General features: G+C 56.4%; 2 protein-coding genes across 9 annotated transcripts; both read right to left on the reverse strand.

The window, feature by feature from the left end:
• Positions 1–116: 116 nt before the first annotated feature.
• MRPL38 (mitochondrial ribosomal protein L38) lies at positions 117–4,714 on the reverse strand. The gene is made up of 9 exons (XM_075770513.1): positions 4,596–4,714; positions 4,190–4,369; positions 3,479–3,607; positions 3,183–3,391; positions 2,782–2,854; positions 2,183–2,228; positions 1,643–1,801; positions 1,121–1,257; positions 117–748 (listed from the first exon to the last, which is right to left on the reverse strand). The coding sequence occupies exons 1-9, from the start codon at positions 4,660–4,662 to the stop codon at positions 612–614; spliced, it is 1,137 nt and encodes a 378-aa protein (XP_075626628.1). The 5' UTR covers positions 4,663–4,714; the 3' UTR covers positions 117–611.
• A 530-nt stretch (positions 4,715–5,244) lies between these two features.
• On the reverse strand, positions 5,245–22,040 carry FBF1 (Fas binding factor 1). 8 transcript variants are annotated; one of them, XM_075770495.1, is made up of 31 exons: positions 21,923–22,030; positions 21,124–21,237; positions 20,758–20,785; positions 20,038–20,079; positions 19,616–19,706; positions 19,118–19,178; positions 18,526–18,576; positions 18,242–18,386; positions 17,580–17,660; positions 16,675–16,794; positions 15,663–15,816; positions 15,318–15,451; positions 14,800–14,902; positions 14,297–14,686; positions 13,553–13,630; positions 13,162–13,256; positions 12,382–12,440; positions 11,357–11,401; positions 11,131–11,265; positions 10,829–10,929; positions 10,176–10,382; positions 9,550–9,657; positions 9,099–9,238; positions 8,681–8,799; positions 8,442–8,564; positions 7,858–8,043; positions 6,928–7,104; positions 6,618–6,755; positions 6,390–6,522; positions 5,906–6,075; positions 5,245–5,469 (listed from the first exon to the last, which is right to left on the reverse strand). In XM_075770495.1, the coding sequence occupies exons 2-31, from the start codon at positions 21,124–21,126 to the stop codon at positions 5,386–5,388; spliced, it is 3,501 nt and encodes a 1,166-aa protein (XP_075626610.1). In that variant the 5' UTR covers positions 21,127–21,237; positions 21,923–22,030; the 3' UTR covers positions 5,245–5,385. The 8 variants fall into 8 exon arrangements, with proteins under 8 accessions (XP_075626610.1, XP_075626609.1, XP_075626608.1 ...); XM_075770494.1 differs by having other exon boundaries at positions 10,829–10,932; XM_075770493.1 differs by having other exon boundaries at positions 14,297–14,689.
• Between the last annotated feature and the right edge of the window lie 247 nt (positions 22,041–22,287).

The following is a 22,287-nucleotide window of genomic DNA, read 5'->3' on the forward strand; positions in this document are numbered from 1 at the left end:
CAACCCCGGCCAGGGGAAGGGCTGCCCTTCTCCCCTGCACCCTGCCAAGCTCCCCAGCTCTACGCCAACTGGCTGGGACACCAGGTTCTTCCCAATAAAGACAAGGCAGTGCTACCAACATTGCCCAGAGTGTGTTTAATCAGACCCACCTCTTCAAGAGGACTGCACAAATGAAAACTGACAGAGTCCTGAACCACAGCACAGTGACTGGAGGCAATCCAGGCTGCCTGGCTCTGTTTGTCCCATGAACAGGCAAAAGGATCCTGTGATCCCTGCACAGAAGCAAGGCAGCAGGACTCCACCCTGCCACCATGACAGAATCAGTAGCAAGATTTCAGCCCGGCCATGGATTTGCTTTCATCTGTGAACATCCTCTTTCAGTAGCCTTTTGACCACACAGCTGCCAGCACTGCGAACACCTGTTGCCCTCAGCTGCACAATTCCCACACAGGGGAACTGGGAGCCGAGGGGTTGAGACTTCATCATCTGCCTCCAGAGGTGCAGGTGGCTCCAGCTGCACACAGCTGTGCGAATGCAGGGAAGCCGGCAGCCCCATCCACCTGGCTGGCATCCCAGCAAACCCCGGAGCGCCTTGAGAGCCGGCCAGACCCCTAGTAAATGCCGTAGGTGGGCTCCTCGGTGTCTCGGTATCTGTCCAGGTACCTCAGAGGTTGGTGGCGCGGGAACTTTAACTGTGGAGGATGGTAAACGGGCGGTCGCACGAATTCAAACACAGGCTCTCTCATATCTGTAAAGGAGCAACGCAGAACGTTAGCAAGATGTCTCAGATCCAAACCCCAGGACTTCTCCTTCACCAGCGAGGGCCCCCACGTGCGTACAGGCTACTCAAACACACCCTGGTGAAGGCCCTCTTGGCGTTATCTTACAATGCTCATACAAAACAGCCTTTTACAGGTTGTTTCCTCAGACTGCTGTTAGTTTGGTGGAGGATGGCTCAGTGAGTACCCAGTCTGCGCTGTAACAGATCCTAGACAAGTGCCAGGACCAAGGAAGAGCCTGCAGCCACAGCTCACCCGCTGACCTGTGTGTTACACGCAGGGGCCATGTCCCAGCCCACAAATGGGCCCCCTCCAGCATCCCTGCACGTTGTGTTTCTTACTGAGAAGCTGATGGAAGACCGAAGTAACGGAGCTGTCCCACTGACACTGGAAAAACGCCAGTCCTGCTGGGGTCATTGCATCCTCGTGCTTTCTGTAGAAGTCAAACGTGCTAAAGGTTCGCATCTTGAGGCTGTGGCTGGAAACAAGACACAAGCACAAGAGCTGAGGTGAACCTCTTTTCCTGCACCACCCTGGTAGGAAACTGCTTCTCCATATCACCCCGGAGTCTATAAAACAGAGGTGGAAGAGGAAATCACTGAAAGAAAATCCCAGCTTCTCCAGCTCTGTGCACATCTCTGCCCCAGGCAGGGCAAACCACTTTCTTAACAGCCTGGTTTGAAGCAACAGGACTTTGCAGGGCTGGGATTGTGGCTTCAGGTGACACACAAACTCAAAGCAGCCCTGAACCCTGCAGATTAAAAGGAACTGCTCTCCTACAGCAGTAAGGAGCATGCCGGCATAACAAGCAGTAACAGCCCTGCCAAGCGAGTGTGAAACTGCCCAGTGAGAGCCTGAATTACCATGGCACGGGCCGAACATCCTCGCTGAAATCTATGGGGCAGTCTTGCTTGAAGAGGAGAAAGATGAAGCGATGGTAGCCAGTTCCCATGGCAGGGAAGGGGGGTAAGTAATGACAGACCTCCTTGCCTGACTTGATGTCGTTGCCTGGGATGTTCGTCCTGAACACAAAGAAATTGACTTCACTATGTATCACTCACTTCCCCACATCAGGACCAGCAGACTCACCCAGGACTGCGAATCACTCTGTGCTGCACTTCGACGTGACTTATGCCCGTTTGACAAGCAAACGGGTAGTAGAGGCTGCTTTCACTGGAAGAAAAATCATGCCCAGCGTTTTGAATGCCGAACAGCAGCAACGCCTGGAACTACTGCATCCAGAACACAGGGGTAAAGACGCTAATGGCAGGAGCACCAGACAAAGCCACGGAACTGCCTTAGCAAACAGTTCTTTCCCAAGCTCTGTTGGAGGAGTTACTGCCCTCTCTGCCTGGGCTTTTCCCCGAGCCAAGCAGCGCACAGCTCTGATGTGCAGTACTCACACCAGCCAGTGGAGGTACTCCGAGTTCGCGTCTCGTAAATGCCCATCTGCAACGGAGAAAAACAACTTTGTGACAACCTGGTGTTGGCATCAACCCCAAAGTGAGAAGGCCCAGACCCACTTTGAACGGAAGGGGCAGCTCAAGACCTCCCAACAGTCCTTTCCTAGCAGAAAAGTAACTCATTCTTCTAGGGCTGAGCTTAAAACAAGGAACAAAGAACTCTACAGATGCAATTCTGAGATTAAAAGGACTTCTTGGTCAGCTGCTTCACTGTGTCCTGGTTTCCCAGAGTGAAGTGTCAGCTAACCGACCTCCCAGGCGGACTGCTGAGGGAGAGAGGAGTTTGGGGGTAAGCAAAAGATGGGCATCAGGGAATTGCTTCCACTACACTCTGACATAGGTCCTGTTGCATCACTGTCCCGTCTCTCAACTACTAGAGATTTGGTGAGGCTACAATCTTTCCTGCATGCATAACACATCCCTACTTAGAAGGTATCACATCATCTCTGACTGTGCAGCCAAAAGAAACAGGAGTTAACCAAAAGCAGAGTGAAACAACCCCGTTTAAACGTGGTCTTTTTAAAGAACCTGCTACTCACCTGGATTTGTCAGCAACAAAGTCCAGAGAGAGCCTTTATCTGCCGCATATGACACTGCAGGGGGACTGGAAGCCTAAATGAGCAACACAAACAGAATGTAAATCACTCAAACAACAGGTCAGGATTTCCAAGGCAAAGAACATGGGCACGGCCACGCCACCAAGTAATCCAGCTCCACCTGGAGAGCCCCCAGAGGGTTAACAAACATCAGCCTGCTAGCAGATAATGATCCTGTTGCAAAGCTCTGTCTTTATCATGTCCAAGAAACCTATTTTGTTCATCACAGAGGAAACACCCTTCTCAAGAAACCCCCCAGAACGGTCAATGCCCATTGGAAGCATCTGACAGAAACACCCAGGCTTCCAATGGGGTCAAGGGTGTTCCCAGCTCCCCTCACGCACCTCTGATGGAGTCACCATGTTCCCATAGTAGACTGGCACGAGGTCTTCATCCTCTTGGCTGTACTCCACCCTCAAGGTAACCCAGGGGGTGAACGTGGCCCCCTTGAACAAGTCACGAAATATCCCGCAGTGCTCCGCCACACGCTGCTTGTGGAATGGGCCGCTGGTCTTCTCCCACTCAGCTCTGACCTCATCAAGGGGGATCAGCACTGCAGAGAGAGAGAGAGAAACGCTGCAGGAGGTGGCTGGGGACCCAGAGCGGCCAGGGCAGGGAGAGGAGGTGGTGGGGCACGGACCAGTCCGGAGCCGTGCTGCTCTTTCCATCTCAGCATTCTGGCGGTTCTCTCTCAGGATCTTTTTTCTTTCCTTGATTTCCTTTGCCCGTGGCAGCTCATCACGCAGTAAGCTGATGTCTGTCTTTGGCTCTTCAGAGAGGGGTGAAAAAATCATGTATGTAAAAAATGCAAATACCCAAAATACCCAAACCAAGACCCCTGCAAAAGTGTTAAAGAGTGAGTGAAAGAGACACAAACCTCAAGACATCGGAGACTTGATTCTACCACCTCTGCCTTCCCTCTGCACCTTCATGCTCCTGCTCTCTCCTCCTCCCCCCAACTCATCACACCCCAGACCCAGTTTGCCGGCTGGTGAGCAGGTCTGGTCTCTGCGGCTGCTCTGCAGCCAGACTGAATTACTTGCTGGAGGCCTAAAGCTCTGGTTCCTGGTCTGTTTTCTCTGATACTACTGGGGTTCCAAGGAATCACTTCCTTACACTGCTCCACATCTTTTGGCAGGTCCTGGCCAGCCTCCCTCCTTCCAGAAAACTGCCATCCATTTCCCTGAAGACATTTGCACTCTGCAAACATATACACTGGAAAAGGGACAACCTCGTTCCAAAGCACCTCATCAGCTCTTTACAGGTTTTGGGGCAAACCCGTGGCCCAAATAACAGCTTCCTTGACCTTCAGAAGCAAAACCCTGCGTGGCACAACTCCTTCCACGAGTACCTGGCTGGGGGTTGGTGTGCTGCCGGTACGTTTTCCACCAGCGGGGCTTCCTGCTCTCCTTTTCCGCCAGCTTGAAGTAGCGAGTGAAGCTGCGGTATTTTTCCAGCGCTTCCAAGTTGCTGACGTCAATATCTTCGTTGGGCATCGGCCCTAGCGGGGCTGCCCGCTTGCAGAGCGCAGCTGGAAGTGGAGAGAGTTCCCGTTTTACACAGAGAGCAAGAAATGAGGCCGAGAGAGCCCGGGAAAAGAAGGAGCGCGGTCCCGGGCCGGAACCACCCCCGTCTCTCCGAGCCGGCCTCGCCAGGAACGCTTGGGAAATTCGGGCGTCCGAGAGTTCCTCTCCTACCCCAAACTGCTCCCACCGCCCACCCATGAGGGAACCGGGGCTCCCCGGCCCGTGTCTCACCGGCCGTGCCGAAGGCCCGCCCGCCACGGACGCCGCACAGCGCCGCGCTCAGCAAAGGCGCCGCCATGGTGCGCGCCGCCCTCAGAGAAAGGCCCCCGTTACCATAGCGACAGGGGCTGCGCCGCACAGGGCCTAGCTTGGGAGGCCCCCGCTGCTGTCTCGGGCTGTCTCGGGCAGGGCCTGACTAGAAACGGTCTTCCCTGGCGCCGGGCTGCCCCTTCCGCCATTGCTCCTCTGTCCCCAGGGCAGATCCCGCTGAAGGGAGCAGAGTGGCCCTGCTGTCACCCCAGAAAAAGGCCCAAAAGGAAAAGCTGAAGTGGCCTGTGAGCTGTGGAACATCCCTGCAGTGCTGATGAACCTCAGCACAGCCCCAGGGCTGAGCCGTGACCCCTCTGCTTTGCCTGGCTTTGCAGCTTGGCCAAACCTCCGCAATCCCCCCCAAAGCCTTTGGTTGTCACAGCCCAGCGCAGGCAGCTGCCTGCCCAAGAGCCAGCAGAGTGGCTGACCAAATCCACCCCCACCGGGGCAACTGCCTCCCAGCAGTGCCTGCCAGGTGGCCAGGGGCACTTGCCCCAAGGGATGGAGGCCAGACAATCCGTGGGGAGGGCTTTCCACAGCCCATGGGGGTAGATTTCACACTCTGAGATTGTTTTTAAAGAGAATGACAGTTCTTCAGCTGAGAACTGGGATTATTTACTGCTTGTTTTCCTCCCTCACATGGAGGGCACAGCAGCCTCCTGCGAGGACGGACACAGCCGTCCCTTGGGTAGTGTCTGGGGATGCCACCTACTCAGGCTGACAGTGATGAAGTGTTGTAGGACGCTTTCTTCAGGCTCTCCAGGAAGAACTGCTCATCCTCCAAGAAATCGTGGTCCTGAGAAGAGAGGGATGGATGGGGTGGATACTGGATGGTGCCACAGAAACAGGGTCGCAGTCCAGGGTGTTGCTCATGAATGAAGGAAGTATCCCAAACGCTCCTTCGTGTAGTAAGCAGTGGGCAGGTACCCATCTGTGGTCCCCCCTGGGGTGTATGGGCTCCCCTTCAGAGCCCATAACCTCACGCTCTGAGCGAGACCCACAGAGAAAGCCTCAAAGAGCATCCTGGCCTGGGGAAGGACCCAGCAGGGAAGCAGGGGCTGACGGGAGAGGATGGGGACATCACGAACCCAGAGTCGAGCAGAGCTGGCTTCTCCCAGGGATGGGGTGAGGAGAGGGGCAACACTGTCGACACTCAAATCAGGCTTCACCCAGCCCTGCTCCCACCCAGCGGGTTCAAAGCCCCTTCCAGTCCCGGTCTCCCTCCACCTCACCTCCTGGGCCCTGTGCTTCAGCAGCAGCAGTTTGGTGTAGAGCTCGGCAGGGCCAGCCATGGACAAGGTTTCCCTGCTACACCCCGGGCTGTGCCGAGGGAGCACCCTGACAGGAGGCGGAAAGCCTGGAACAGAAGCCCGACTGTGTGGTGCTGCCGCCGTTAGAGAAACTGCAGATGGAGACAACAGAGCATCCCTTTTTTTGCTGCCTGCATGTCCCCGCAGCAAGGTCCTCCCCAACCTCCCAGTGCAAACGGCCTTTAACCCACCTGCCTCTCCCTTCCATCCCCTCCTGGCCCTGCCCTGGCTCAGACAACTCCACTGAACTCCTTTGGAAGACGAGGAGACCAACCCACATCAGAGGTTTATATACAGAGGAACTAAAACAGCCCCCAGGAACATCCCAAGCCTCCTGAGAAGTGGAATACAAGTGCAGCTGTCCCCAGCGTGTCCCTTCGCATCAGCAGCATGCAGGAAGCCTTACGCAGCGTGCTGGAGAGGCCTCTCATAGGGGCACTGAGGTCCTGGTCTGCAGTCAGCAGCATCACAGGGTTGTTGGGCAGCTCTTCTCGTAGCTGTTCAAGCTGTTTCCTCTGGTGAGCCATGCTCAGCCGCTCCTGCCCCATCCCCGGGAGAGAGAAGCCATTTGCAAAGGTTCAGACCCTTGACACGGCAGCCCCAGGCCGAGAAGGGAATGTGAGGGGGTATTTGCCTGCTGCAGACGTTGTTCCTGCTGCTTCAGCTGCTCCAAGTGCTGCTGCATGACCTGCAGCCTGGTCTGGTGCTCAGACTCCATCCTGCATGCCTCCCGCAGGGCTTGCTCCCCTTCCTCATACTTCTGGGACGAGAGCTGCAAGGCAGAGCAGCTAAGGACAGGGACCCTCGGTGTCCTGGGGCAGGGCTCCTTTATGCATCCCCTGTTCCCCTCCCAGGACAGGATTAGGATCCATGACTTTGGGGAACCTCGGCTTTGCTGCCAGCCCATGTACAGCTGTGAACCGCAGTGCAGATGCTCTGCTTACCTTGGTCATACTTTTAATCTCCTCCTCTCGCTGCCGGACGCGCAGCGCGGCCCCGTTCACCTTCTCCTTCTCCAGCCTCAGCTCCTGCCAGGCCTCCTCCAGCAGCTCCCTGTCCCTCGCCAGCTGCTCCTCCTTGGCTTTCAGCTCGCGGCCCCGGATCTTCAACTCTGCCTGCTCCTAGGACAGGTGCGGGGGAAACCAGTGCATTACCTGGCCTGTCCTGGACACTATCTCATGTCTTCTCAAGTGATGGGAGAGATCTGCCCCATCTAGCTCCTCGTGTGTGCCAGTCTGGGGTGCAGAACACCTCCACCAGATACCCAAGCAGTGCCCTCATCCATGTGCCCTTGGGGACCAGGGCCTGGCAGAACTGGGGTTCTACACACACACACACACACACTTTCCTTCCCTGGAAAGGATGGAGCCCCTCACCGTGTTGCACACCCTAAAACATGCTCAAGGCATGGCAGTATGTCAGCAATGGAAATATCCAGGCTGAATGGTTATTTTCCACTCTAGTAGCCCTTAAAAATGCAGCTCTGTTGCGGTGTTTGCGCCACATATCCCCTCTGGACAGCCCTGGGGGAGTAGAACTGGCTCTGGACACATTCTCATGGCATGGGGATGTTTTGCTTAACCCACCACAGGGGTTTCCTCTCCCCAGACTTAAAACAGAGGCGGCTGCGCCTGGTCTGGCTGCCCAAACTCCTCACAGGCAAAGGGGAGAGACAGAGATGACTGATGCTTCAGTCAATACCTAAAACAGGCTGAGGGAGGCTGCTCCTGAACAGCCTGATTCTTACCACCTTGAGGGATGTCCCTGTCTTAAACACCTGAAGGCAGCGCTGAACATCTCCCCCGTGGGCAGGACCCATCCATGAGCCTGCCAGGCGGTGCTGGAGGCCACAGGAAGGGGCTCTGCTGTGGTACCTTGGCCAGGCTCATGATGGTGCCCTCTCTCTGGGAGTCCATCTGCAAAGCTCGGTCCATGTCACGCTCCATCCGCTCCTTGCTCAACTGCTGCCGGGCGTGAAATTCAGCCCACTCGGCCGCCAGCTTCCGTCGCTCCTCCGAGCACTTCTGCATCACTGACTTCTGCTCCTCCAGCAAAGCACTCTGGAGAGCATTGCAAGAGAGGGAGGGAGAAAGCACTAAGTGCCATTCGACACAGGATTTTTCTCCTTTAACCCATCTCTGCCACTAAACCCCACACAACGTCTAGAGGTTGGTTCAAGCCCATGGCGCCTGGAGTGAACCCTGCATGGAGAACTCTGGCCCCACACTCCTCGGGAACCAGCATGCATCATGCAGGCACACAGCAGCCTCTTGCATCCGTGTGCCAGAGGGCTGGTCTGATTGTGATTCCCTGTGCGACCGGGTGCAGGATTGAGGAGGCAGAGGAAGGATGCTGCAGCCCAACAGCCAGCTCTTCCCTCCACCACATGCTGCAGTGCAGCCCCGGTCAGACTCACAGGACGTGTGAAAGACACCTGGAGACGTCTGCCCCACCTCACCTTCACCCTCTCCAGCTCTGCTCGCTCCATGGAGAGCTGCTGGGTCATGATCCGCCGCTGCTCCTCCAACGAGTGCTGCAGCGATTCCACCTTGGATTGTTCTGCTGTCGCCCTCCATCGCTCCTAGAGAGACAGACATCATTCACAGGCTCCAGGCCAGGGACCTCCAGTGGGCAGGACGTATGCCCCATACCCAGATGGGAGGGCTGACCTGGGCAGAGGACACAGCATGGGCTCACCTGCTCCAGCAGCCGAGTCTGCTCACCCAGCCTGGCCTCCATTTTGGCAATCACCTCCTGGAGTCTGCTCCGCTCCTCCTCCATGTCCCTCTGCTGCTGTGACAGCCTGTCCTGGAGCACTGGGGAGAGATGGCAGCAGGGCCATGAGCAGCATGAGGTGGGAAACCCCCTCTGTCTACACCATATTCATGGAAAAGCTGCGTGCATTTGTGCTCATCACTTTCTACACACCCCCAGGACTTCAACTTGTAAGAGGGAGACCCTGAGATGTCCAGTGACCAAGGCAGGCCGGGCTCTGCCAGCCTAGGCTCCCAGCCTCTGGCTGACTCAAAGTCCAACCTTCTCCCTGTTTTCTGGGTGTCCCCAGCCCTGGTGGGGACCATGCAGACATTTCGACACAGGGGAATAGCAGATGTACCCTTGAGCTGCTTGTCCCACTGCCGTGCCCCCATGGCCAGCTCCTGAGAGGTGGTGTGGTGCATGGCCTCCACCTTGCGTGAGAGGTCGTGCAGGTTGCTGGAGAACTTCTCCATCTGCTCAATGACACCATTCAGAGATCTGTGGAGAGGAACAAGTGGAGGGTCACCCCTGCGGGACACACTTCATCTCACCGCGATGGAGAGGAGGATGGTGGGGGGGCGGGGGGCAAAAGGCTGTGCAGCCCTGCCCCAAACCTCTCTGGCTCATAGCAGAGCAGTAGGAAGATGCTTAGGGGAGTACTGACAGATATTAAACAGCTCAGCATCCCTGGAGGCAGTGGGTGGCAGAGGGAATGGCCGCTGTTGCCATGGTCCAAGGCTGGTTCCCTGTTGGACAGGGAACACCACGGCCAGAGACCAAAGCGGGAATATGCCGCCAGCCATTGGTACCTGGTGTGCGAAGTGGCGCTGGTCACCGCATCGATCTCCTGGTCTTTGAGCCGCTTCAGCCACTGGAGCTGCTCTTCATGGTCTTTGCGCATCTCCTGGACAGACACCCTGTGGGATGCAGAGGAAGGAGTCCGACACGGGCCGTTGCAAACTGCTGCTCCCCTAACGGGCACCGCGGAAGAGGCTCAGTCACGGGGCTGAGATCCAGGTCCCAGGAGCTGAGCTGGTGTGGTGGTCTGTCACAGGGCAGCCCACTGACAGGCATCCACATTTGGGATGGACCACATCTGGGGGTTACCAGCTTCTCTACCAAAACCCAATTTCTCATTGACCCAAACCATGTGGACATCAGTGACTCATTGACCCGAATAAAAGGGATTTGGGGGAGATAAAACACTGAATTCATCATCTTTCAAAATACAATGCATTCACTCGGAAATGATGTCTCTAGCCAGAAATTCCTGTGCCCACCTACAAAGCAAATCCCCATTCCAAATGCCACCAAGCTGCCCACAACCTGGTGCTTCTGCAATCCGACTTCTCCTTTCACTGCATGCCCGTTCCCTGGTTCTTTTGCCAAAGAAGAGGAACTAGCCCCACGTGTGTGCCGCTCGTGCCACTCTCACCTTTGCAGCTCTCGCAGCCGCTCCAGCTCCAGTGCGCTCTGCTGCTCCAGCATGGCCAGTCGCTGCTGGTGTTGCTCCATCAGCTCTGTCCGTGCCTGCTCAGCATCCCGGCTCTGTGACAGCAGCTGAGCTGCCAGCTGCTCCTTCTCCCGCCGCAGCCTCTCCTCCCGCTGCCCATAGGTCTCCTCCACCACCTTCACTCGGCTCCTGCCCGGAGAGGTCAGGGCAAGAAAGAAGTGTTGCTTTCATGGCAATACCCAGCACTCTCCACGCAAAGCGCACACGGGGATTTAGGAGCTGATCGGTGTCGCTGTGTGTGTGGGGAAACTGAGGCACAAGGTGCTTTGCTCTCCACAGTCTGAGCCCTGAACACTACTGCCCAGTGCAGTGCCCTGACTGGGGAGGTGCTGGCAATGGGACTGGTCCCTCCTCCTTGTCACCCATGGGACAGTGTTGGTGACACCAGACCCCCACCCTGGCTCACCCCTGGGGCTCCTCTCTGCCCCTACCAGGTCCACATCCACAGGGCTCTGTGCCTGCCCGCCCCAGGGATCGATTTGGGAAGTGCCTCAGTTATCCCACCCCAGGGGTGATGGACAGGGCTGTAGGCAAGGATGTGACACAGGAGGAGAGCGCAGGCGAGAGCCTGGTACCTGTGGGCACTCTCGAGGAGATCCAGGTCCTCCTGGTGCCGCTGCTGGAGACTCTCCAGCAACAGTTTGTGCTGTGTCCGCTCCAGCTCCAGCGTCCGGACCTGCTGGGCACCCAGGGAGAAGGTCCTTGTGCCGCCCCAAGGATAGAGCTCCCACAGCAACACTTCGTGGCTGCGGGCATCTCTGGACAGGGAGATTTCTCCTCCCTCCTTGTCACCCTGATACTATGTGGAGCAGACATGGCCCCTTCTCCTCCCCCTGGGTCACCCATGGTCCCCCATCCAGCAGGCGATGGGGCTCACCTGGCTCTCCAGCTCTGCTACACGGGCCTGGGCACCAAGCAGCGCTGCCCGACAGCCCGTTGCATCCTCGTAGAGCTGGGCCATGGGAGCCCCCAGCCTCCTCTCATGCAGCAAGCCCAGGGCTGGGGACTCTGCCTATGGGGATGGAGAGAAAAGATCGAGGCCCTTCAGGATCAGTGGCTTTGTGGTGTGGCCATCAGCCCCCAAAGGCAGGCGTGTGCCTCACCTGCAGCTGTGGGGCAGCCTGGAGATGCGCCCTGGGTGTGGTAACCTGCGGAGACCCAGGGACGCTCTCAGGGAGGTAAAGCCCTGGGGAGAACATCTCCTAGCCTGGGAACAGCGATCCATCCCCACCCTGCTGCAGTCCCTCTTCCACCCTTCTCCAGCCCAACCGCGTTGCTGCCCAGGGTCCCCTCTCCCCAGGCGACACTCAGCAGCCCCTACCCCAGACACGAGCACGCTGGGCTCTTCCTTCCCCGGGGACAGACTCTCAGGCTGAGAGATTTGGGATTGTTCAGCCTGGAGAAAAGGCGGCTCTGGGGAGATCTAATTGTGGCTGACCAGTACCTGAAGGGGCCTACAGGAAAGATGGTGAGGGACTGTTTATCAGGGAGTGTCGTGACAGGACAAGGGGTAAGGGGTTTAAGCTGAAGGAGGGTCGATTTAGGTTAGATGTTAGAAAGAAGTTCTTTACTGTTAGAGCGGTGAGGCACTGGCACAGGTTGCCCAGAGAGGCTGTGGATGCCCCATCCCTGGAAGTGTTTAAGACCAGGCTGGATGAGGCTTTGGGCAATGTGGTCTAGTGGAGGGTGTCCCTGCCCGCAGCAGGGGGGTTGGAACTAGATGATCTTTAAGGTCCCTTCCAACCCAAACCATTCTATGACTCTATGATTCTACGAATAAGATGACGACTCCTCTGGGAGACAGTGGGTGTCCCGCCACGAGGGCAGGGCGAGGAGGCCCAGCTAGGTAACAAATGGAGGCTTCAAAGACCAGTCAGGAGCTGGGCTGTAAACGCACATGGTTTACAAAGCATCCACAGCACCCGTGCTTTGGCCTGATAAATACAACTTGGGGCATCTTGGGGCTCTGCAAACACTTTGCTTCTATTTGCTCCTAGAGATGCAAGGCAGGGCACATCCTTCCTATTGCCAAGGGAGCACAGGCAGAGTTGGATGCCAGCAAGTTGGAGAGCTTGTGATCACCACCACAACCCTGCATCTCCTGGGGACACGGGACCAGCAGACCTACCTGAGCAAGCGGGGCAAGGCCCTGTGTCTCCTGCTCTCCTGGAAACAAGGCTATGGGGACTGAAAATTGAACAAGTCCACGATTCAGACATGGCAATGGGAACCATCCCCTCCCAGAAGGATGAGGGCCTGGGTCTCCTGGGCAGAGCAAGAAGGGTCCTGCTCTGCTCCAGCAGCTGGTGATGGGGACGGAGGGGTCAGATGGATTTGTCCGTACCCACGCCCCTACCCCACCCCACCCCACCCCACCCATCATGGTGGGATTCTGCTCTGCAGAGTAAGTTTGGGGGCAAAGCCCAGCTCCCCCTCTATCTCTATTCCCTAGGGAGGAGGCTGGATCCCCTAAGCCACTTTCAACGGCCTCTGAACTGGTGCGAAGCCTCAGCCCAGGGCAGGAGGGGGTCTTCCAGCGCACAGCACCAGTGGGACGAACGTGGGGGCAGCAGGAGGGAAGGGGGAGAGAGAAGGGACAGCAAGAACTTACACCCACTCATTGCTCAGAGAGAGGGCAAGTCCCTTGCAGCCCTCTGATACCCCAAAGGCAGCACTGTGGAGCTCAGCGTGCCCCAGCACAATGTCCCCACCACAAAATGGGGACAGTGGGATCCTGCAGCTTGGCAGCTCGCTCCGGCTACGGGTGGTCAAAGCCTGGGCAGCATTTACATAGCCCAGGGTGATGCTGTGGCTCCTACCCCCTTTTTTTGGGGTTTTTTTTTTTTTAAGGGCAAGGGGACCCTCTCTGCATACTGCTGCCCAAACTGTACAACCACACAGAACGCACCCAGGGTGCTGGTGTCTCTGGAGGGATCCCCCTTCGCAGCCTCCGACGGGTGAGCTGAGGCTTGTTTCGTGGTGCTGAGCCAGGGGACTGGCTGCCTGCGTGGGCACAGGGACACAAGTGATGCACAGCAGTGTCACAGCTCAGGGAGAGACACAGACATTATCATGCTTGCCATTTCTTTAAGTTTAAAGCTTGGCTGTTCCACCGTGATCAAATAGGCAAAAGCCTGACGATCCTTCAGAGCTGCCTTCCCTCCCAGTTACAGAGGTCCCAGACCAAAGTGATCACTGCTGGCTACCAGCTCTCCCCATTCCCCAACCTCACCCACGGAGCTGCTTTCTGGAGGAAATCTCACCCGTGGAGGATTACCGAAAGGCAAAGGAGGCCTTACCTGGTGCCATCTGTGCTCGCTGCCTTGTCCTGCAGGACAGCTGCCTGCTGCGGTGCTCCTGTGGAGGTGGCTGGCTGGCTGCAAGCAAAAAAACATCCTATGTGGAAGAGCTGAGGAGGCGATAAAAGACTAGATCCTGTCCCCCAACACCAGTTCCTGCCTCGCAGGTGAAAGCCTGTGTCCCCCTTAACTGCAGCAGGATTCAGCCTTTTGGCTGCCGGGGGAGCAAGGCCACCCCAAAACCTCCACCACCGGCGTTCCTCCCTGCTGCATCTACCCGTTTGCCCCGGGCAGCAGCAGCCCCAGCTAACACACCCTGCCCACGAGACGCGGCTGTTGGGCTGCAATGCGCTTCCGAGTCCCATTCAAATGGCACAAGTCTGAACTTGTGTCCGTGTAAACCCAAACTGGAGGGGGTGGTTTGCTTGGAACTAGGAGGAGTGAAGGGGAATGAAGGCAGGAAGGAGGAGCACAGGGAGCCCGCGGGGTGTGCTGATCCAGGACAGCTCCGTGGGACCCGGGGCAGTGTGTGCAACGTTGGCCACAACTGGAAGGAGAGCCCAGAGGTGTAATGGAACTGCGGGCTGGATCAGCGGGAGAAAGCCCCGTGTTACTGCCCCAACCTGAAACAAGAGAGTGCTTAAAATTGATTCCTTAAATCCGAGTTGAGTGTTTCTGAGAGGTCTTGCTGGAGCTACACATGGAGCAGATGGGAACGTCACGACCATCAAACCATGCCTTTACCTGACGGGAGAGCAGGGATCCAGCCCTTCACCTGCGGCCTCAGGGGGCTTGGCACTTCTCTCCTGGGCCTTCGCCTGCGCTTGGGCTTTCTTGCGAGACAAGGCAGCGCTCAGCCAGTTCTCCTCGTCCACTGGGCTGGGTTTAGCTGCTGCCTCCTCCACGGCCGGGACCTGGCTGACGGGGCCAGGCTGCCCAGCTGCGGCACGGCTGGGGTAGCTCACTGCAGGACTGGCCTTTGCTGGAGACAGTGGCTCCGAATCTATCAAATCCTCATCTTTCAAACCCAGCCAGTCACTTGCAGCCTTGCTGGTCCGCACGGGGCTCCTGCTGGCTGGAGGAGGTTCGGAGTGTGGCTCTGGTTTCGGCTCGCTGCTGTTCTCGGCTGAAAACCTGCTGCAAGGAGAGGCAGTCGCATACCTGCCCGCAAGAGGACCCCAGGGACCCTGCCAGCTCCACCGCAGGGGCAGCGTGGCTGGAGCAACAGACACCACAGAGCACCATACCTCACAGACTGCCTTCTCCTCAGCCGGCCCTCGGGTGTGGAGGCCACCGTGGGCTGGTATGCTCCAAAGACAAAATTGTCCTCGTCCCAACCCTCTTCCTTTTCTGTTCAGACAAGCAGCCTTGAGTCAGCACCCAGAGGGGCAGCCGGCTGCAAAGACACCAGCCCTCCTCCTCCTCCTCCGCTACAATTCCCACTGGGATTGCTGCCTCTGGGAAATCCCAGCTGGAAACATCTTCCCTGGAAACCCACGAGCAACGTGCCTCCTCAGTGTGGGTGGGAAACGTGTCTTTGTTGGGAATCAAACCACGTCTGAAGGCAACTGAGTTATGGCTCCCAGGCTGCCTCGTGGGCAGAGTAAACCCCTTTTGCATTAGCCACCTTCCCCCCTGTGCTGACTGAGCCTGTTAACAACCCTGCTCACCACTACAGAGCGCCTATTTCCCCTGCAAGGGCATTAGAAATCAATCTCGCTCTCCCAAGCAAATGCTGTCACTGCTGCAGACCTTCCCAGCTCACCTGGCTGTTTTTGGTACTTCTTATCCAGTTTGAACTCCCTGCGCTCTCCCATGCCTGGCTGCTCCAGGATTTTGGCCACGGAGCCTCGTCCCAACAACTCGTCCAGCTTGGAGCGGGCTGGCCGGAGCTCCTCTCTGTTGGGGACACAGAGGCAGATGGGTTTCTCCGAGAGGCAGGGCTGTTCCTTGTCATACAGCCTTGCCAGGGTGCTCTGGCTCTTCTCTGTGAAACAAGGCTGCTCTTGCCCCCTTCTGGGACCCAGCATCCCCCACCCAGCACAGTGGTGCCTTCTCAACGCACAAGCCATCCCCTGCTTTCCTCCCACTGCCTCGTCATTGCCCTTACTCTTCTGCCTTCTTTCCCTGCTGCTCATCTCCTTTTATGCCACTGCCAAATCCCAGCGCATCCATCAGGTCATCACCATCATCTTCAAACATGAGTTCCTTCCTCTTCTGGACTGGGGCCACGGTGTGCAGGGGCGTCTGGGGTGGGGGTGGCTCTGTGGATGGGATCACACGTGGTAGGAGGTTGATTTTTTTTTAACAAGAGACCAAAGCAGCCCTGCCTGCTCTTATCTCTCAGGACCATTTACGAAATCATTTTTAAATAACTCTTTTCAGTGAGCAAATCTCACAGCAAGTGACAACGTGGCAACACACTACTGCCTGGTCCGTGGCCATGTGTCCACTGACGGGACGTTGCTGGGTGTCACTAACACTGGGGTTTCCAGCTCTGGCTGACACCAGGAGCTTTTTTAGCTTTGCAAGTTTCCAATCAGATCATTCCTGCCCCTCTTTGCCCAAAGTCCTTGCTCCACCAACACACCTTAGTCCCTGCCCTAACCCACCAGCTGCTACTTGTGTCCAGAGTGGATTTATCAGGGTGAAAGATGATTTTAGGGGACTATCAGACCCATGATCACCCCTGCTGCAGGAACAAGAGGGATGAGTGCCTGTAACACAGCTGCAGTGCAGCCAGATCCCACTCAGAGGTGCCCCAGCTGTGATTTGGCGTGGACCAGCGATGCTCTCAGCCACCCAAATCCTGACCCAGAAAACTTGTTCTCATTTGGCAACGTGCAGAACAGGCTGGGTGAGGTCAAAGTTAAGATTTGAGCCGCCATTCCCAGAAAGGAAAGGTCAGTTCCGTAACCTGTGGCACGCTGGAAATATCAAGCACTCGCTGAGTTGTAGCACAATTAACCCCATCGCCAAGTTGCTCTACAAATGACCATGCTGTTTAATAAGAGATTGGACTAGGTGGCTTTCAATTTAATCAGTTTGGACCTCACACAAACTAATCCAGGCTGCCGATACGTTTAATACAAAGAGGATGCATTGAGCAACCCTGCTCTTACCTTTCTCTTTACTCTGTTCTGGTTTTTTCTCAGAGCTGCTTTTAGTGCCTGTTGGAGCTGGCTTCTTGGGAGCATCCTGCTCCTCATCAGATAAAAGTCCTGCCAAAGGATCATCTAGATCTGGGAGTTACCCCATAGGGGCAGGAAAGGAGAATAATAATAGTAAAACCAAACCAAACTAACGTTATTTAGAACAGTTCTGCACTAAGCCAAGCACTGTCCCCCACCACATCGACATGGGGACAGGAGACTGGATCTGCCCAAAGCCATGAATGCACATTCTGCAGGGACCTGGGATGCCCTTAAGTCTCCCTGAACTTCAAACACTCAAGAATTAAATTTCTGTTCAGTTTTTCCACGTTTTCTTTCTTCTAGAAAAAAATAACTCAACATTTGGGTGCTTTAACGCTTGAACACTGTTTAGGCAAAGAAAAAGGGGAGAAGAAAGCCCACCTAAATCACCTAAAGCCCATTAGTGATTTTCACAGATGCTGACCTTGGTTAAAGCACAGGCTTTGACAACCAGATCTCAGCTGTGCCAGGAAACCCCATTTGGAAGCTGGACAGAATCCCCACCCCCACCCCCCCACCCCCCCCCCCCGACACAAGGGCTCCCAGGGGTTACAGACAGTCACTAAATCCAAAGCACATGTGAAAATGCAAATGCCCCCAGGAATCATCTCCCAGCCTGTCCTGGGGAGGACCTCAAATGCAGACGTGTCATTTTTTCCTTCGGTCACCTCTGAAGGATTAGATTTGCACTGGCATCGTAGGGGTGAAGGACTCTCTATCTCATTAACCAGCCAAGCCTTTGGCTAACAGAAGAGTCAAAATAAAGGCAAAGAGCAAGACCAGGTCCTCGGTCGCCTCGTGCATCTACATGCTGAAGTGAAGTGACATCCTACCGTCAAAGTTAAATTTCTTGTACTGTTGGGAAGCAGGAGGGGATGAGAGTGGCTTCTTCTCCATCACAGGTACAGGCTCTCCTAGAAAGAGACGTCACAGCTCTCAGAGACAAGGTGCTGCAGAGATGCCCCTCTCCCACCCCAGCTGAAGGTGACTTTTCTGGTGGCAGCCCCCTAAAAGCACATATTGCGACACACAGTGCCCCCCCCGCAGCCTTACGGGGTGGGAATCTCTCTGGAGGGGTCTCCTTGCAAGCAGAGGAGGAGAAAAGGGCCTTGGGAAGAGCAGGGCAGTTTGGGGACTGGCATGTCTTAAATGCCACCCCTCTGGCTCTCCTTCCATGCAGATCAGGCAGATCCCTGGTCTTTGACCTGCACCAGGGAACGGCCAAATGGTGTTCGGTGGGAGGCAGCAGCGCGGCCGTTGCTGCTGCTGCTACCTGTGTTGTTACCACAGCACGACAAGAGGCCAGGCCAGGGATCTCCCAAGCGAGAACACATGGACAGAGTAACACTCTGTGTCTAGGACAGCCCCAAAAAGGATCAGGAAAAGGATTTTAGGGAACAAATCCACTTTTTGTTCCCTATCCCAGAAGAAAATACCCCCTGCTCGTTTGGAACCAGGGGGTTCTATGAAAAGAAGAGCAGAATCTCCTTTTTACCTTTCTCAGGAGCTAGTGGCTTCCCTGCGGTTTTTACTGCTCCTCCTGAGGAGTCACATTTCCCAGGACCTTTCACACTTGTCTTCCCTGGCCCAGAACTGGGTTTTGATATTCCCAGGAGATCAGCTTCCATGGCGTCCATGTCCTGGAAAGCGACAGGACGAGGACGGGAGCAGGGTGAGCACTGCTAATGCCTCAGCGCTGCTTCTGCCTTTGGAAGCTGGTGCTGGAGGTCGTGGCTGCAGCGCATGTGGGGCTGAGATGAAGGATATCTCTGCACTTACCTTCAGGGTCTGCAGCAGAGCTTGCAGGTCTGCGTCGGAGGCACTGGATCCCTGTGTGCCAAGGAGGGCAGAGATCAGAGACAAGCAGACTTTGGAAACTCCTCACCCCTTGCTTCCACGCTCTGGCCCCTGGTTTTCCTCATATTATGGAATGGAAGAATACATGCCCAACTCCTCCTGGTGTCCCCCTCACTGGAAACCCCCTGTGCCTCGATTCCTTTGCTGAGATCCTGCTGCTTCTGGGAGAAGCATCAGGGACACCCAGGCCATTGCTTGGGTAAGGGTCCTTCCTACACCACTTTATCCGAAGCACCGCCAGGAAGGCTGGGCTGCAGCACAACGTGCCCCCCTGGCTTTGCTCTGTCTCATCCAGGGCACCTGGAAACCCTCCTCCCACCATCCACTCACTCCCCCGTCCCCTCTTCCCCACCCCACAGTGATGCCAGAGAGGGGTTACCGCTTCAACCAGACTTCATGGTTCATCCCCAATATCCCACTGCTGACTTGGATGGGGTGACACCAGGGACAAGCCTGGCCTGGCTCAGTCCCAGCCCTAAGGACACCCCAGCTCTCTCCCAAAACTTGGGCTCACCTCTGCAGCTTTGATGTCCTCTCCAGGGAGTTTGCTGAAGAAATCGTCCTCTAGAAAGGCCCTGTGACACAAGCCCGCGGGTTAGCAGCACCACACATGAGCTCACTAAGGGTCTCTGGGGACAGCCAGGTGGTGGGAGGTGGGGGGGACCACACGGACACACCGCAGCAGCCACATCGTACAACAGAAAATGAGGTTAAAATAGCACTGGGATAAAAGATAGTAGTGCTGGGGCTGATATATTTAAGCAAGCAACTGTCATAAGGGAGATTTACAGAAGATGTACGGGGCTGGGGGCACCAACTCTTTCTGGAAAGCTTCAGGCTCTGGGCTCCCAGCTCCCAAGGGCATGGCAAATAACTCGCCTTCCCAGGAAAGGCAAGCTCCCTGTCGGGGCAGGGAGCGAGGTGGAGAAGCCAAGGATGGGGCAGGTCAGAAGGACTTGGGGACCACAGAGAGATCTCCAAGTGGGAGAGGCTGTGTCTGAAAGGCACTCACTTCTTGCTGGCCTGTGAGCTGGTGCCCCGGGCTCTCCCACTGCTGCTCCCAGCCAGCTGGGAAGCTCTGGCAGATTTAACAGGGGTTTCATCTGGAAACAAGACAGGGAGAGATTAGGATGATGGACACGAGCATATTCCTGGCCCAGGCACTCCAAAGGGGGATTTTTGCTGCCTCCCCATGAGCCGCAGAGGCTTTTAATCAGAGGTGAACTTCACTTTGCCTACCCAAGCTGATGTCCAACCTATTCAATGGCCTCTGACTCTGGGAAACCCTGCTCTCCGCTCTGCTCCCCGCTTCACCCCCCTCACAACTGGAGCCCCTCAGAGATCAATGGCTGTTGCACCAGCACCTCCTGCTCCCAGGAGGGCAGTAAGAGTACAAAGATGCTGCCCTTCAGATGCAAAGAAGGTTCATTTTACCATCATATCGCAGGAGGCCACCGAGCACATCATCAATAGAGCCTGAAATGAGACAAATTAAAGGTGTTGAGGCAGGTGAACTCACCAAGCAGGTGTAGGAAAGCTCCCAATTTCAAGATGGCTTGCCCTTTTGAAATCCCCCAAGAATAAAGGTTTGGTCTCAAGCATCATCGGCACAAGGCCTTCCTTGCTGGTTTAGAGAGAACCACCAGGACTTGATCCAGTATTTTGTGGATACAAAATTTGGCTTCACTTAGAAAAGGGATATCTTTATCAAGTGAGCCAGCTGCTTTCTATTCAGTTAGTCATGGGCCACAAGCAGCACTTCATCTGTGAGCTCCCCCCTGCAGTATCTCAGAGCCCCTGGGCAACCCCAAAAGCACTGCTTCTGTGTCAGGGGCTGCAGGAGGCCTCTAAACAAGCAGGTAGGGAGAAGAACTGAAATAAAAGCATATATTCTCTCCTGGATTTGTGAAAGGCCACAAGAAAGGAATATAGGACCCCAATAAGTAAATCCATTCAATGGGAGAGGCAGGTGAATATCTCTGGTTTGGGAATGACATGATGCACTCAACCACATCTTTCAGACAAGGACCACGAAGCGTTGCAGCAGCCAGGATGGCCACCTGATCCCAGTGTCGCCCCTCCTCTGTCCCAGGCGCTCCCAGCAGCTCAAAGCACTTAATGGACAACAAAAGACGAGCACACGAGCGTATGTACCTCTTAAACTTTTCTTGGGTTTTGTAGCCTATGGAGAAAGACAAATTCCCTCATTAGAAAACAAAGCAAGTCTGACCTGGACTTTGTCAAAACACTAAAGCCAGAGGCAGGTTTCTCCAAAGAATCCCACAAGCAATAGCAAAGCCCTCCTCCTGCCCACGCTGCTTGGGAAATGGCACGTGAAACACAGGGGAACCACAGAGATATTTACAACTTTTGAGACACCAGTGAGCACAGCCCCCCCCGCCCCGACTGCCAGCTGGGCAGAAGCCTCCAGCCCTCAGGATTACTTCTGCCTCCAAACTGAGGTGCCAGAGCATCAAATTTGGGTTTCCCAGGCCTGTCTTCCTACCGTATCACACTCACCATCACAGGATCCCAGCCTTCCCTTGCTCCAGCAAGTCTGTTTACGATTTATCCGATCTTATCTCCACCACCACGCTGCGGGGGGATCTAACACCACCCACACCAACCTCCTACCTGCAGGGAGAGGAGGATTTGTCAATTTGCTGTTAAACAAACTCCTCTCTCCGGCTCGGGGCCCCTCTCAGCCTGCCAGGTTGGCTCTGTGCTGCTTGGACCTCTCCAAGCCATGCTAAACAAGGCTCAATTTGAGTCTTAAAAACAACCCCCCTATTCCCCTAAACAGTCTGGAGCTTCTGCAGGAGCTTCCGAGGGGAACGTCACACCGACACCAAGGAATCGCAAAATAACCCGAGAGGGGGCAAATACAGCCCGCCGTGCCCCACGTGTGCTGACACAAGCAGAGAGCCCAAGGGGTGGCTCCTGCTCTGCCCAAAGCCTGGGAAACACCCCGGGGGAGTTGGGGGAGGAAGGGAACCTCGTCTTTTTGGGTTCGGAGCACCTGGGGGATCTCGAACGAGCAGGACGGCTGCTGCCGCGGGGCCCTCTCAGAAAACAAAGCGGTGCTGGAAGCGAGGGGTGCACACGCCTCTCGGGGTGCACGCAGGATGAAGGGAGTCCGCAGGTTCCCGACCAGCTAGGCACCCAACGCTCCACCTTCCTGCATCCCGTTGCCATGGCACCCGGGGCCCTCCTAACCGCCAGCATCCCCGGCCAGCACCCGCCGCGTCCTGAACGCCGCAGCAGCCCGCACCCCCTGCCCGCAGCACTCCCGGTCCCGGTACTGGCGGCATCCCGTTACCTGTAGCGCCGCAGCATCCCCCTGCCCGCAGCACACCGGGCACCCGCCCCGGGGAGGCCGCAAGGCCCCGGCTCTCCCGGCCCGGGAAGGCCCGGCCCGGCCCTTCCCTTCCCTTCCCTTCCCTTCCCTTCCCCTCCCCTCCCCTCCCCTCGCGGGGCGATGGGAAATGTAGTCCCCGCCGGGCTCGGGGGAGGGCCGGGAACCGCAGCCCCCAGCAGCCGCCCGCAGACGGGCCCCGGCGGCCCCGCTACCACCCCTCGGAGCTTGCAGGGGGAGCTCGGGCGGTGCGAGGAGCCCGACGGCTGCGACGACCCCCCGAACACCTCGTCCCCCCCCGTCCCAGCAGGAAGGGCTGAGAGCAGCAG

This window comes from Balearica regulorum, chromosome 18 (assembly GCF_011004875.1).
Source record: "Balearica regulorum gibbericeps isolate bBalReg1 chromosome 18, bBalReg1.pri, whole genome shotgun sequence".
NCBI classification, from domain to species: Eukaryota; Metazoa; Chordata; class Aves; order Gruiformes; family Gruidae; genus Balearica; species Balearica regulorum.

Excerpts from the sequence above, each read along its gene's own strand:
- MRPL38 (XM_075770513.1), bottom strand. The coding sequence starts at position 4,662 with ATGGCGGCGCCTTTGCTGAGCGCGGCGCTGTGCGGCGTCCGTGGCGGG. Across the intron at positions 1,802-2,182 it reads GAGTACCTCCACTGGCTGGT|GACGAACATCCCAGGCAACG; the intron begins GTGAGTACTGCA and ends CTTTGTGTTCAG. Across the intron at positions 1,258-1,642 it reads GATGTTCGGCCCGTGCCATG|CCACAGCCTCAAGATGCGAA; the intron begins GTAATTCAGGCT and ends TCTTGTTTCCAG.
- FBF1 (XM_075770492.1), bottom strand. Across the intron at positions 14,690-14,799 it reads AGGAGAAGGCAGTCTGTGAG|CAGGTTTTCAGCCGAGAACA; the intron begins GTATGGTGCTCT and ends CTCTCCTTGCAG. Across the intron at positions 11,402-12,381 it reads GCCTTGCCCCGCTTGCTCAG|GTTACCACACCCAGGGCGCA; the intron begins GTAGGTCTGCTG and ends GGGTCTCCGCAG.